General features: G+C 47.8%; 1 protein-coding gene across 1 annotated transcript; it reads left to right on the top strand.

Annotated features, from left to right (window-relative positions):
• Positions 1 to 764: 764 nt before the first annotated feature.
• CLN3 (CLN3 lysosomal/endosomal transmembrane protein, battenin) lies at positions 765 to 13,781 on the top strand. The gene is made up of 15 exons (XM_075285576.1): positions 765 to 842; positions 1,155 to 1,233; positions 1,932 to 2,022; positions 6,765 to 6,815; positions 6,988 to 7,067; positions 7,238 to 7,323; positions 7,402 to 7,474; positions 11,290 to 11,433; positions 11,574 to 11,686; positions 11,773 to 11,819; positions 11,941 to 12,009; positions 12,089 to 12,144; positions 12,523 to 12,616; positions 12,692 to 12,838; positions 12,924 to 13,781. The coding sequence occupies exons 1-15, from the start codon at positions 788 to 790 to the stop codon at positions 13,041 to 13,043; spliced, it is 1,305 nt and encodes a 434-aa protein (XP_075141677.1). The 5' UTR covers positions 765 to 787; the 3' UTR covers positions 13,044 to 13,781.
• The last annotated feature ends 1,848 nt before the right edge of the window (positions 13,782 to 15,629 follow it).

Raw genomic sequence — 15,629 nt, 5'->3', positions numbered from 1 at the left:
CACAGCAGAAGTAAGGACGCTGAATGCAACGTGTAGGGGACCAGAAAAGAAAGGGGGTGTGGTCGTGACACCCCTTGTGGGTCGCCAGGGGGCGCTGTCCCTCAATGCAACGTGTAGGGGACCAGAAAAGAAAGGGGATGTGGTCGTGACACCCCTTGTGGGTCGCCAGGGGGCGCTGTCCCTCAATGCAACGTGTAGGGGACCAGAAAAGAAAGGGGATGTGGTCGTGACACCCCTTGTGGGTCGCCAGGGGGCGCTGTCCCTCAATGCAATGTGTAGGGGACCAAAAAAGAGAGGGGGTGTGGTCGTGACACCCCTTGTGCTATTAGTCATCACCAACCTGTAGGCCACTCGTATTGATAAAACTACAACTCCCAGCAGGCCGAGAGAGCGGCAGCATGCTGGGAATTATAGTACCCCCGCCGTATAGCCCACCACTGATATATACTACACAGATGACCACATCGAAAACCTTCGTGTCTGATTCCAGCAAAGCTGAGTACGGTAACAAGCGCTGTTATTACAAGACTAACCCAACTTTCCCAGACTCCTGAGCATGACACAATATCTAGATAAATTTGCTGTATCGGGATAGCAGAGTGGACAGGTGTAGAGCTGCGGTTTTGTCACAGTGTCTGGTTGCCGTAAATCATTTTTTGGTGATGTCCCTTTAAGGCTTCCAGTTCTTGGTTACAGTAACTAGGAAGGGGGCGTGGCTGAAGAAGCAGGAAGTGCTGGGGGAGCAGGAAGCTGAGGAGCCGGCTCTGGGGGGGGGCGGGGGCCACATATGGAGGAGAGAAGGATGAACAGCCGGGGCAGCAGCTCTGACTCTGACTCTGAAGGTGAGACGGCACTACAAGTCCCAGCAGTCCCTGAGGACTACAGATCCCAGCTCTCCCTGCCAGCTGTAACCTCGCACGTGACTACAAGTCCCATCATTCACTACAAAGTGCAAGCCGTATACTGCTGGAGAACTACAAGAGCCAGCAAGTCCTACTGTACATCTGCAACGCCCATCAGTCTGTCCCAGGGACCAGGTTTAGTAGAACCGCAAGTCACAGAAATGACAGGGAAAGCTGATGTCTAGTGGGTAAAGAGGTTCTGCAGCAGCAGCAAGGGTTGTTATGTTAACGCTTATGTGTCCTGTCTTACAGAGGAGGTGGATGTTGGCGCAGCGCCACCTGAACCCCAGCCGGAGGGTCACTCTCCCTGGAGGAACCTGTCCGCTTTCTGGTAAGTACCCGGCAAGGGCGTCCTACAACAAAGGATAAAGTCAGAAGTGTGCATGCAGCTCTGGAGGTGACTAGAATATGAGGGCTCATTCACACGGGGCAAGAGGGGGCTGAATCCTCCTCAAAATCTGCCCCCTCACAATAGAGGTCTATGAAGACCGTTAGCGGAAAAAAGAAGCGAGCTGCCCTTTCTTCAGGCGGATTCCGCGGCTGATTCAGCCCCGGCGTCCGCCTCGCGACAGCACCCTCCGGACTAGGCTCATTCATTTGGGGCTACTCCAGAGCGGGAAGCCGCGACAGTCACGGCAGGCGCATTTTGGTCCTATTCTGACGCGGCTTCCCGCGTCAAAATCAGGACCAAAATACGCCATCCTGTGCCCCGTGTGAACGGAGCCTAAGAGATGATACAGTAGAATTCTGACTGCAGCTCTAGAGGCGGCTGGAGTATAAGACATGGTACAGTAGAATCTCGAAGGCAGCTTTGGAGCTGATTGGAGTAGAAGACATAATATACTATTCTGACTACAGCTCTGGAGGTGACTGGAGTGTAAGACACGATGTAACAGTAAAATTCTGACTGCAGCTCTGGAGGTGACTGGATTTCAGACATGATATAACAACGTCTTTCTGACGGCAGCTCTAAGTGTGACTGGAGAATAAGACATTATATATCTCATGTGCTCGCTCTCCTTCTCCTAGGTTACTGGGTCTATGTAATAACTTTGCCTATGTGGTGATGCTGAGCGCCGCACATGACATCCTTAAGACGGAGACCAATCAGACGGCAACCGTGAGTGTCCTCGTAAGAGACCTCTGGGGGACAATCAGCTCGATTATTCGGTGACCCCCAATCATTGGGTGAATGGAGCTCGCCTCAGACATAATGCTGGGGTATGAGCGGATAGGGGCAGCCTGTACATAGTGCTGAGGTGTGAGGGGATAGGGGCGCCCTGTACATAGTGCTGAAGTGTGAGGGGATAGGGGCGGCCTGCACATAGTGCCGAGGTGTGAGGGATAGGGGCGCTCTGCACATAGTGCCGAGGTGTGAGGGATAGGGGCGGCCTGTACATAGTGCTGAGATGTGAGGGATAGGGGCGCCCTGTACATAGTGCTGAGGTGTGAGGGGATAGGGGTGCCCTGCACATAGTGCTGAGATGTGAGGGATAGGGGCGCCCTGTACATAGTGCTGAGGTGTGAGGGATAGGGGTGCCCTGCACATAGTGCTGAGATGTGAGGGATAGGGGCGCCCTGTACATAGTGCTGAGGTGTGAGGGATAGGGGTGCCCTGCACATAGTGCTGAGGTGTGAGGGATAGGGGTGGCCTGTACATAGTGCTGAGGTGTGAGGGGATAGGGGCGGTCTGCACATAGTGCTGAGGTGTGAGGGGATAGGGGTGCCCTGCACATAGTGCTGAGGTGTGAGGGGATAGGGGCGGCCTGCACATAGTGCTGAGGTGTGAGGGGATAGGGGCAGCCTGTACATAGTGCTGAGGTGTGAGGGGATAGGGGCGCCCTGTACATAGTGCTGAAGTGTGAGGGGATAGGGGCGGCCTGCACATAGTGCCGAGGTGTGAGGGATAGGGGCGCTCTGCACATAGTGCCGAGGTGTGAGGGATAGGGGCGGCCTGTACATAGTGCTGAGATGTGAGGGATAGGGGCGCCCTGTACATAGTGCTGAGGTGTGAGGGATAGGGGTGCCCTGCACATAGTGCTGAGATGTGAGGGATAGGGGCGCCCTGTACATAGTGCTGAGGTGTGAGGGATAGGGGTGCCCTGCACATAGTGCTGAGGTGTGAGGTGATAGGGGCGCCCTGTACATAGTGCCGAGGTGTGAGGGATAGGGGCGGCCTGTACATAGTGCTGAGATGTGAGGGATAGGGGCGGCCTGCACATAGTGCTGAGGTGTGAGGGGATAGGGACGGCCTGCACATAGTGCTGGGGTGTGAGGGGATAGGGGCGGCCTGTACATAGTGCTGAGATGTGAGGGATAGGGGCGGCCTGTACATAGTGCTGGGGTGTGAGGGGATAGGGGCGGCCTGTACATAGTGCTGAGGTGTGAGGGGATAGGGGCGGCCTGTACATAGTGCTGAGATGTGAGGGATAGGGGCGGCCTGTACATAGTGCTGGGGTGTGAGGGGATAGGGGCGGCCTGTACATAGTGCTGAGGTGTGAGGGGATAGGGGCGGCCTGCACATAGTGCTGAGGTGTGAGGGGATAGGGGCGGCCTGTACATAGTGCTGAGGTGTGAGGGGATAGGGGCGCCCTGTACATAGTGCTGAAGTGTGAGGGGATAGGGGCGGCCTGCACATAGTGCCGAGGTGTGAGGGATAGGGGCGCTCTGCACATAGTGCCGAGGTGTGAGGGATAGGGGCGGCCTGTACATAGTGCTGAGATGTGAGGGATAGGGGCGCCCTGTACATAGTGCTGAGGTGTGAGGGGATAGGGGTGCCCTGCACATAGTGCTGAGATGTGAGGGATAGGGGCGCCCTGTACATAGTGCTGAGGTGTGAGGGATAGGGGTGCCCTGCACATAGTGCTGAGATGTGAGGGATAGGGGCGCCCTGTACATAGTGCTGAGGTGTGAGGGATAGGGGTGCCCTGCACATAGTGCTGAGGTGTGAGGGATAGGGGTGGCCTGTACATAGTGCTGAGGTGTGAGGGGATAGGGGCGGTCTGCACATAGTGCTGAGGTGTGAGGGGATAGGGGTGCCCTGCACATAGTGCTGAGGTGTGAGGGGATAGGGGCGGCCTGCACATAGTGCTGAGGTGTGAGGGGATAGGGGCGGCCTGTACATAGTGCTGAGGTGTGAGGGGATAGGGGCGCCCTGTACATAGTGCTGAAGTGTGAGGGGATAGGGGCGGCCTGCACATAGTGCCGAGGTGTGAGGGATAGGGGCGCTCTGCACATAGTGCCGAGGTGTGAGGGATAGGGGCGGCCTGTACATAGTGCTGAGATGTGAGGGATAGGGGCGCCCTGTACATAGTGCTGAGGTGTGAGGGATAGGGGTGCCCTGCACATAGTGCTGAGATGTGAGGGATAGGGGCGCCCTGTACATAGTGCTGAGGTGTGAGGGATAGGGGTGCCCTGCACATAGTGCTGAGGTGTGAGGTGATAGGGGCGCCCTGTACATAGTGCCGAGGTGTGAGGGATAGGGGCGGCCTGCACATAGTGCTGAGGTGTGAGGGGATAGGGACGGCCTGCACATAGTGCTGGGGTGTGAGGGGATAGGGGCGGCCTGTACATAGTGCTGAGATGTGAGGGATAGGGGCGGCCTGTACATAGTGCTGGGGTGTGAGGGGATAGGGGCGGCCTGTACATAGTGCTGAGGTGTGAGGGGATAGGGGCGGCCTGTACATAGTGCTGAGATGTGAGGGATAGGGGCGGCCTGTACATAGTGCTGGGGTGTGAGGGGATAGGGGCGGCCTGTACATAGTGCTGAGGTATGAGCGGATAGGGGCGGCCTGTACATAGTGCTGAGGTGTGAGGGGATAGGGGCGCCCTGCACATAGTGCTGAGATGTGAGGGATAGGGGCGGCCTGTACATAGTGCTGGGGTGTGAGGGGATAGGGGCGGCCTGTACATAGTGCTGAGGTGTGAGCGGATAGGGGCGGCCTGTACATAGTGCTGAGGTGTGAGGGGATAGGGGCGGCCTGTACATAGTGCTGAGGTGTGAGGGGATAGGGGCGCCCTGCACATAGTGCTGAGATGTGAGGGATAGGGGTGCCCTGCACATAGTGCTGAGGTGTGAGGGGATAGGGGCGGCCTGTACATAGTGCTGAGGTGTGAGGGGATAGGGGTGCCCTGCACATAGTGCTGAGATGTGAGGGATAGGGACGGCCTGCACATAGTGCTGGGGTGTGAGGGGATAGGGGCGGCCTGTACATAGTGCTGAGGTGTGAGGGGATAGGGGCGGCCTGTACATAGTGCTGAGGTGTGAGGGGATAGGGGCGCCCTGTACATAGTGCTGAGGTGTGAGGGGATAGGGGCGCCCTGTACATAGTGCTGAGGTGTGAGGGGATAGGGGTGCCCTGCACATAGTGCTGAGGTGTGAGGGGATAGGGGTGCCCTGCACATAGTGCTGAGATGTGAGGGGATAGGGGCGCCCTGTACATAGTGCTGAGGTGTGAGGGGATAGGGGTGCCCTGCACATAGTGCTGAGGTGTGAGGGGATAGGGGCGCCCTGCACATAGTGCTGAGATGTGAGGGGATAGGGGCGCCCTGTACATAGTGCTGAGGTGTGAGGGGATAGGGGCGCCCTGCACATAGTGCTGAGGTGTGAGGGGATAGGGGTGCCCTGCACATAGTGCCGAGGTGTGAGGGGATAGGGGTGCCCTGCACATAGTGCCGAGGTGTGAGGGGATGGGCCCCCCTGCACATAGTGCCGAGGTGTGAGGGGATAGGGGCGCCCTGCACATAGTGCTGAGGTGTGAGGGGATAGGGGCGGCCTGCACATAGTGCTGAGGTGTGAGGGGATAGGGGCGCCCTGCACATAGTGCTGAGGTGTGAGGGGATAGGGGTGCCCTGCACATAGTGCTGAGGTGTGAGGGATAGGGGCGGCCTGCACATAGTGCTGAGGTGTGAGGGGATAGGGGTGCCCTGCACATAGTGCTGAGGTGTGAGGGGTAGGGGTGCCCTGTACATAGTGCTGAGGTGTGAGGGGATAGGGGTGCCCTGCACATAGTGCTGAGATGTGAGGGATAGGGGTGGCCTGTACATAGTGCTGAGGTGTGAGGGGATAGGGGCGGTCTGCACATAGTGCTGAGGTGTGAGGGGATAGGGGTGCCCTGCACATAGTGCTGAGGTGTGAGGGGATAGGGGCGGCCTGCACATAGTGCTGAGGTGTGAGGGGATAGGGGTGCCCTGCACATAGTGCTGAGGTGTGAGGGGATAGGGGCGGCCTGTACATAGTGCTGAGATGTGAGGGATAGGGGCGCCCTGTACATAGTGCTGAGGTGTGAGGGGATAGGGGTGCCCTGCACATAGTGCTGAGGTGTGAGGGGATAGGGGCGGCCTGTACATAGTGCTGAGGTGTGAGGTGATAGGGGCGCCCTGTACATAGTGCTGAGGTGTGAGGGGATAGGGGTGCCCTGCACATAGTGCTGAGGTGTGAGGGGATAGAGGCGGCCTGTACATAGTGCTGAGATGTGAGGGATAGGGGCGCCCTGCACATAGTGCTGAGGTGTGAGGGATAGGGGTGCCCTGTACATAGTGCCCAGGTGTGAGGGGATAGGGGCGGTCTGCACATAGTGCTGAGGTGTGAGGGATAGGGGCGCCCTGCACATAGTGCTGAGGTGTGAGTGGATAGGGGCGGCCTGCACATAGTGCCGAGGTGTGAGGGGATAGGGGCATTTATGGGGTACATGCTTTATGATAGCATTGGCTAATATGAGGAAGTGAAACTTGTTCATCCTGAAAACTGTGAACACAGCGCCATTTATGACCTGCGTTGACAATGTGTGGGGGTGTACAGGACGAGCCACTGCCCCCATATCCCATAGGTCACGAGTTTTTCACTTCTCATTTATTTTGTAGCTTAACACGACAAACTCCAGCCGATACGACTGCAATCAGATCTCCACCGCTGTAAGTACAAGACTCCGCCCACCTTAAAGGGGATCTCCCCCATTACAGCCACTGTACTCCATAGACCGCAGACCTGATTGTTTACTAGTAGAAGACCCCTTTAAAGAGGTCTGATTGATGTGACTGCCCCCCCTAGTGATTCCTGAAGGTATAACTTCTCTGTGTGTTGCAGGCCGTCCTCCTGGCTGATATACTGCCCACCCTCATAATAAAGTTTACTGCTCCATTCTACATCCACCAGATTCCATACAAGTAAGGGATAAACCAACTATATGCTTCATCCTATAGATATATCTATACAGCTGTCTCTTATGTGGTCTCCTGGTCATCTCCTGTGATGTCTCTTCTATGATCTCCCTGTCTTGTGCTGTGCTGTCTCTTTTGTGGTCTCCAAGTCATCTGCTCTCTCTTTCATGGCTCAGTTACAGGGTGTCTCTGTGCATTGTCACGGCATCTGCCAGCTTCTTAATTGTGTCGTTCTCTGCGCACATTGCTGTTAGTTTGCTGGGTGAGTATTATATTTATTACTGACTGATATACTAATAGCTGCAGAATCTAATAATCTATAAATCATCTTATATCTCAGGTGTGGTTTTCGCCAGTATATCGTCTGGTTTGGGAGAAATCACATTCCTCAGCCTCACCGCTTACTTCTACAGGTAACACTAAGTGTACATCATAGTTATATACAAAGCTGTAGTGGGCAGTATTATAGTAGTTATATTCTTGTACATAGGAGCAGTATTATAGTAGTTATATTCTTGTACATAGGAGCAGTATTATAGTAGTTATATTCTTGTACATAGGAGCAGTATTATAGTAGTTATATTCTTGTACATAGGAGCAGTATTATAGTAGTTACAGTCCTATGAAAAAGTTTGGGCACCCCTATTAATCTTAATCATTTTTTGTTCTAAATATTTTGGTGTTTGCAACAGCCATTTCAGTTTGATATATCTAATAACTGATGGACACAGTAATATTTCAGGATTGAAATGAGGTTTATTGTACTAACAGAAAATGTGCAATATGCATTAAACCAAAATTTGACCGGTGCAAAAGTATGGGCACCCTTATCATTTTATTGATTTGAATTCCCCTAACTACTTTTTACTGACTTACTGAAGCACAAAATTGGTTTTGTAACCTCACTGAGCTTTGACCTTCATAGCCAGGTGTATCCAATCATAAGAAAAGGTATTTAAGGTGGCCAATTGAAAGTTGTTCTCCTATTTGAATCTCCTCTGAAGAGTGGCATCATGGGCTACTCAAAACAACTCTCAAATGATCTGAAAACAAAGATTGTTCAACATAGTTGTTCAGGGGAAGGATACAAAAAGTTGTCTCAGAGATTTAACCTGTCAGTTTCCACTGTGAGGAACATAGTAAGGAAATGGAAGACCACAGGGACAGTTCTTGTTAAGCCCAGAAGTGGCAGGCCAAGAAAAATATCAGAAAGGCAGAGAAGAAGAATGGTGAGAACAGTCAAGGACAATCCACAGACCACCTCCAAAGAGCTGCAGCATCATCTTGCTGCAGATGGTGTCACTGTGCATCGGTCAACTATACAGCGCACTTTGCACAAATAGAAGCTGTATGGGAGAGTGATGAGAAAGAAGCCGTTTCTGCACGTACGCCACAAATAGAGTTGCCTGAGGTATGAAAAAGCACATTTGGACAAGGCAGCTTCATTTTGGAAACAAAGATTGAGTTGTTTGGTTATAAAAAAAAGGCGTTATGCATGGCGTCCAAAAAGAAACAGCATTCCAAGAAAAACACATGCTACCCACTGTAAAATTTGGTGGAGGTTCCATCATGCTTTGGGGCTGTGTGGCCAATGCCGGCATCGGGAATCTTGTTAAAGTTGAGAGTCGCATGGATTCCACTCAGTATCAGCAGATTCTTGAGAATAATGTTCAAGAATCAGTGATGAAGTTGAAGTTACGCCGGGGATGGATATTTCAGCAAGACAATGATGCAAAACACCGCTCCAAATCCTCAGGCATTCATGCAGAGGAACAATTACAATGTTCTGGAATGGCCATCCCAGTCCCCAGACCTGAATATCATTGAACATCTGTGGGATGATTTGAAGCGGGCTGTCCATGCTCGGCGACCATCTAACTTAACTGAATTTGAATTGTTTGTCCAAAATACCTTTATCCAGGATCCAGGAACTGATTAAAATCTACAGGAAGCGACTAGAGGCTGTTATCTTTGCAAAAGGAGGATCTACTAAATATTAATGTCACTTTTCTGTTGAGGTGCCCATACTTTTGCACCGGTCAAATTTTGGTTTAATGCATATTGCACATTTTCTGTTAGTACAATAAACCTCATTTCAATCCTGAAATATTACTGTGTCCATCAGTTATTAGATATATCAAACTGAAATGGCTGTTATAAACACCAAAATATTTAGAACTAAAAATGATTAAGATTAATAGGGGTGCCCAAACTTTTTCATAGGACTGTATATTCTTGTACATTGGGGCAGTATTATAGTAGTTATATTCTTGTACATACGAGTAGTATTATAGTAGTTATATTCTTGTACATACGAGTAGTATTATAGTAGTTATATTCTTGTACATAGGAGTAGTATTATAGTAGTTATATTCTTGTACATAGGAGGTAGTATTATAGTAGTTATATTCTTGTACATAGGAGCAGTATTATAGTAGTTATATTATTGTACATAGGAGCAGTATTACAGTAGTTATATTCTTGTACATAGGAGCAGTATTGTAGTAGTAATATTCTTGTACATAGGAGCAGTATTATAGTAGTTATATTCTTGTACATAGGAGCAGTATTACAGTAGTTATATTCTTGTACATAGGAGCAGTATTACAGTAGTTATATTCTTGTACATAGGAGCAGTATTATAGTAGTTATATTCTTGTACATAGTGGGCAGTATTATAGTAGTTATATTCTTGTACATAGGGGGCAGTATTATAGTAGTTATATTCTTGTACATAGGAGCAGTATTGTAGTAGTAATATTCTTGTACATAGGAGCAGTATTATAGTAGTTATATTCTTGTACATAGGGGGCAGTATTATAGTAGTTATATTCTTGTACATAGGAGCAGTATTGTAGTAGTAATATTCTTGTACATAGGAGCAGTATTATAGTAGTTATATTCTTGTACATAGGAGCAGTATTACAGTAGTTATATTCTTGTACATAGGAGCAGTATTGTAGTAGTAATATTCTTGTACATAGGAGCAGTATTATAGTAGTTATATTCTTGTACATAGTAGCAGTATTATAGTAGTTATATTCTTGTACATAGGGGGCAGTATTATAGTAGTTATATTCTTGTACATAGGAGCAGTATTGTAGTAGTTATATTCTTGTACATAGGAGCAGTATTATAGTAGTTATATTCTTGTACATAGGAGCAGTATTGTAGTAGTAATATTCTTGTACATAGGAGCAGTATTGTAGTAGTAATATTCTTGTACATAGGAGCAGTATTGTAGTAGTAATATTCTTGTACATAGGAGCAGTATTATAGTAGTTATATTCTTGTACATAGTGGGCAGTATTATAGTAGTTATATTCTTGTACATAGGGGGCAGTATTATAGTAGTTATATTCTTGTACATAGGAGCAGTATTGTAGTAGTAATATTCTTGTACATAGGAGCAGTATTATAGTAGTTATATTCTTGTACATAGGGGGCAGTATTATAGTAGTTATATTCTTGTACATAGGAGCAGTATTGTAGTAGTAATATTCTTGTACATAGGAGCAGTATTATAGTAGTTATATTCTTGTACATAGGAGCAGTATTACAGTAGTTATATTCTTGTACATAGGAGCAGTATTGTAGTAGTAATATTCTTGTACATAGGAGCAGTATTATAGTAGTTATATTCTTGTACATAGTAGCAGTATTATAGTAGTTATATTCTTGTACATAGGGGGCAGTATTATAGTAGTTATATTCTTGTACATAGGAGCAGTATTGTAGTAGTTATATTCTTGTACATAGGAGCAGTATTATAGTAGTTATATTCTTGTACATAGGAGCAGTATTATAGTAGTTATATTCTTGTACATAGGAGCAGTATTGTAGTAGTAATATTCTTGTACATAGGAGCAGTATTATAGTAGTTATATTCTTGTACATAGTAGCAGTATTATAGTAGTTATATTCTTGTACATAGGGGGCAGTATTATAGTAGTTATATTCTTGTACATAGGAGCAGTATTATAGTAGTTATATTCTTGTACATAGGAGCAGTATTATAGTAGTTATATTCTTGTACATAGGAGCAGTATTATAGTAGTTATATTCTTGTACATAGGAGCAGTATTATAGTAGTTATATTCTTGTACATAGGAGCAGTATTATAGTAGTTATATTCTTGTACATAGGGGGCAGTATTATAGTAGTTATATGCTTGTACATAGTGGGCAGTGTTATATCATTACCTTGTCTTTATTCCTGTCTTTCTCAGTGATGTGGTGTCCTGGTGGTCTTCTGGTACTGGTGGTGCAGGGATCCTGGGTGCTCTCTCTTATCTCGGCCTCACAGAGGCTGGACTGTCTCCCCGGAGCTCTTTGCTGGTCATGCTTATTGTCCCGGCCCTGCTCTTCATTAGGTGAGTAGTAGTGAGTGCTGGTGATCCTCAGTAGTGAGCGCTATTATAGGGTGGTGGGTATAGACCTCCACAACTAGTCACTGACGTCTCTCATCATACAGATTTCCTGCTCTGATGTTATTTGTTGTCTTCTCTCTCAGTTACTTCATCCTCCTGCTCCCCCCATCATCTCTACCTCGATGGAAGTTTCCTGCAGATAATAGCATAGTGAACACATCTGACCGGCGCCCCCTATTAGGGGAATCCTCCTCAGGTAATGGGGCAGGTCACATTCAGGAGCTGTACTAGTGTGAACTATGCACAGGCTGACTTTGCTGTATTTTTATCCGATTCTTACAGAGTTGGACTCCCATCGGACAATGTCTGACAAGTGGAAGATCGTCAAGGTCAGGAGAAGACGTGAATTATGTAGATGTATTCTGAATGTCAAACCTGGGGTCTGTGGGGTGACTGGTTTGGTCAGCAGAGTTACAGCCTTGATCGCCTCCATTTTTGTTTTCTATGCAGTCTCTCTTGAAGTACATGCTCCCCTTATCCATCGTCTACTTTGCAGAATACTTCATAAACCAGGGCCTGGTAAGTAAGAAGAGTACGGCCATGATGGAGTACTATATACAGGTTGTCTTATCGGTCAGTCTTTTCCTCTTCCTCGCAGTATGAGTTGATTTACTTTCCAAACATCAAGATGAGCCATTCAGCACAGTACCGGTGGTAAGTAGTCAATGGTGGCCATTGAGGGGGTCTACGGAGTCTTGGTTTGTGCCATAGTGGGGTTAGACATAAGGCCTGCTCTAATTCTTTCTATGCTTTACATACAGAGGTTGGATGTTAGGCCTTTTCTAACTCAACCACTTGGTGTTGGATTGTGCGGTATCCCTAACACTGATGATCCAGGATATTTGTAGAATTAGGACAGGGGTTATTTATTACCCCATTGCGGTTCCTAGATCCAATAGCTAATGGAATTGTGACGGTAAAATGTAGCGAGGGGTCGTTCACTGCCAGGCCCACCCTCTATGACTCCCATGACCGCAGTGTATCCTCCCCTCTGACAGCAGCCATACTGACTCCCACGATCCTCTGTCTCAGGTACCAGATGCTGTATCAGGCGGGGGTGTTTGTGTCGCGCTCCTCAGTCCGATGCTGTAAGATCAGATACATCTGGATCCTCGCTTGTCTTCAGGTAAGTTGCCTGCCCGTCAGAGCTGGTAAGTGGCGGTCTTTGTGCTTGTACTAACTTTGTTGATTTTGCCCATAGTGTGGACTCGCCATCTTTCTCATCGTGGGAGTGGCCTATTTATTCCTCCCGAGCCTGACGCTGCCGGGCATCTTCATAATTATCATATTCGAGGGTCTGCTGGGGGGCGCTGCATATGTCAACACTTTCAATAACATTGCAGTTGAGGTAATGGTTGCCACAGACATCGCCATGTTATATTTGTGGGGCTGTGTCATAACATCACTATATAAACTCTTCCTGTCACCCATAGAGTAAACCAGAAGACCAGGAATTCGCCATGTCGGTTGCCTGCGTGTCGGACACCCTGGGGATATCATTGTCTGGAGCCATCGCTATACCCGTCCACAACTACTTCTGTGGCCTGTCATGATGTCCTCCTCCTGCGCTGACCAGATACTGATATATGACCTTTCTCTGAACCAGCAGGGGGCGCCTGCAGGATACTCTTTTATGGAGGATCCTTTATCTTGCCATATGCAACTGCCGGGACCTCACGTATCGGAACGGAGGGTCAGGAGAGGGCTGGCGACACTTACACTGCACAGCACAACCTCTCTGCTTGTTGGATGCAATTTCAGAATTTGCTCAGTACAACTTCTCCTGTATGTCATGTGACACTATGTCTACCTTTATGTAGAACATTCCACCATTTACCATCCTGTTCTATAGAGGGGGCCGCTCTCCAGGTTAATCTGGGAGTCCTTACAAAGAGGGTACAAGCCTTGTTTATAGGTTTGAGATCTCCCCCTGCAGGTAACTCTTAGTATTACAGCATATGATGTAACTCCCTTCCATAAGGGCTGACTTGTGATATCCTTGAGGTACGAGGTACGGACTGCCTCCTACCTCTATAAGTGATTCTTAATCAATGACGTATATACAGTAAATAGCTGCTCCTCCCCTTTGTCAATCACTTGCTGACTTTCTATTTCTCCAGCCTTGAATTTTTTAATAGATTTTGTCAAACTGACATTCGTTTTCACATAAAATCTAAGGATGAATTTGGGTCTTTTAGTAGGATGCGGATCAGGTGCTGCTGCGGGTGACTGTAAATATTCTCATGATTTTATTTAATTATTGGGGGGTATTTACTTTGTCGGGGAGAAAATATGACTACTAATTAATAAAGAAAATATAAAGATAATGGTGGCCTGAGTATTATTATATTATGCATGTATATGTCATATATATAAATCTGCACTGCACAGTACTACTCCTATAGTCCTGTATCACTGTACACTGCACAGTACTACTTCTCTGTCCCTGTATTAATGTACACTGCACAATACCACTTTTCTTATATACTGTATATGCTATGTATGTGTGTGTGTCTGCTGATGTGTATGCACAGTACTACTTCTCTGTACTGCACTGCTAGCAGCACATTTCTCTCTGCATCATAAATGCGGACACTGCGCAGAACACACACGGACCCCTTTCTAGTATATGGGGTCCATGTGGTTTCATTGCTCACTGCCTGTTAATGCGTTCGGTATTCTGTTCGGTGTGGTCCACAAGCGAACTCCCCAAATGGAATACTGAACGCAGATGTGAACCAGGCCTAAGGGGTGATTCACACCTATGCTCGTTGTCCAGTTTGTGCAATCCGGATGGTTTCCATCTTCTGTCCAGCAAAACAGGACAGGAGACAGAAACCCAGCAGTCAGTTTTCAAACCCATTCACTTGAACGGGTTTGCAAAGGTGACCGCCCGTGTGCGTCTTCTGCCCGCCCGTGGGGAAACAGTTTTTTGTTTTTTTTTCAGCCGGACACAAAGTCGTACATGTGTGTCTTTGTGTCCGGTTAAAAACGGTTCCCCGTGGACAAGCAGAAGACACACATGGGCGGTCAACTTTGCAAACCCATACACAAAATCTCTGGATTTCCATTTACTAACCACAGGTAGTAAGTGGCTGATCACTAGAAGTCTGACTATTAGGACACCCCCTGATCTTGTCTTGGTATATATATATATCCACAAATGCAGTATCAGGCCCCATTTACACAGTGGAATCTGCGGCTGATTTTGCAGTGGCGTTCACCATAAAAATCAGCAGTAGATTCTGCCCTCATTGTTTTTAATGTGAGGCAGTGATTGGAGCAGGACATTGAAAAAATAAGCGTCCTGCTCAGTCTGGCCTCGGATTCTGCAGTTGATTTAGACACATAGGCCACAGCTTGAGACTCCTCACTGATTAGATCCAGTCATTTGGGCCTAGTCACTGATGGAAAGCCACAACGGCCTGCTGATGCTCTGTATGCCTCTGCATCCACCACCATGAGCCGGTGACAGAAAATAAAGACAAATCTGAGGCAAATGTCCGCCTCAAATTCCTCTTTACTTTCCTATGTCTAAACAGGTTCTAGTTAATTGTATAGAATGGGCTGTATTTTAATACACTCCAGTAGGTCCGCCTCAGCAAAAAAACACCCAATTTTGATTATTTTTTGTTGTTGCGATATGCATAAGTTACTCCAAAAGGGACCCACTGAGGCTCTGTCGCCCAAGGGCCCATAAAAACCTGGAGCTGACCCTGACCGATATCACTTTACTGTGAGCTTTAATTAAACAATAGTTCAAACCCTGACCACTAGGGGGAACAAGTGCAGGAGGGGCTATTAGGCGTCACTGGTAAGTAGTGAGGGGTTTAGTAACATGTTGTTTTCATTGGTGCCATCTTGTAGTGGCCAAATAACAGGTATTTGTCTCTAGAAAAATGGCAGCAGCATCTACTGCCACACCAGTCACAATGTCTCTGTCACATTTTTATCCGTTTTCTGAATATAATATTTGCGTTGGATTCAAATTAAATTATTACATGTAAGAATCCATAGCTCCCAACCGTCCCGCTGTGTATCTAATTTTATCATGTGTGATACTGTCTGCTGAGATGCTGTATCTAATCCGATCATGTCTGATACTATCTGTAGAGCTGCTGTATCAAAAGTGTGATGCC

Source organism: Leptodactylus fuscus, chromosome 8 (genome assembly GCF_031893055.1).
Source record: "Leptodactylus fuscus isolate aLepFus1 chromosome 8, aLepFus1.hap2, whole genome shotgun sequence".
In the NCBI taxonomy this organism is placed as follows: domain Eukaryota; kingdom Metazoa; phylum Chordata; class Amphibia; order Anura; family Leptodactylidae; genus Leptodactylus; species Leptodactylus fuscus.
This window is presented reverse-complemented; position numbering and strand designations above follow the sequence as displayed.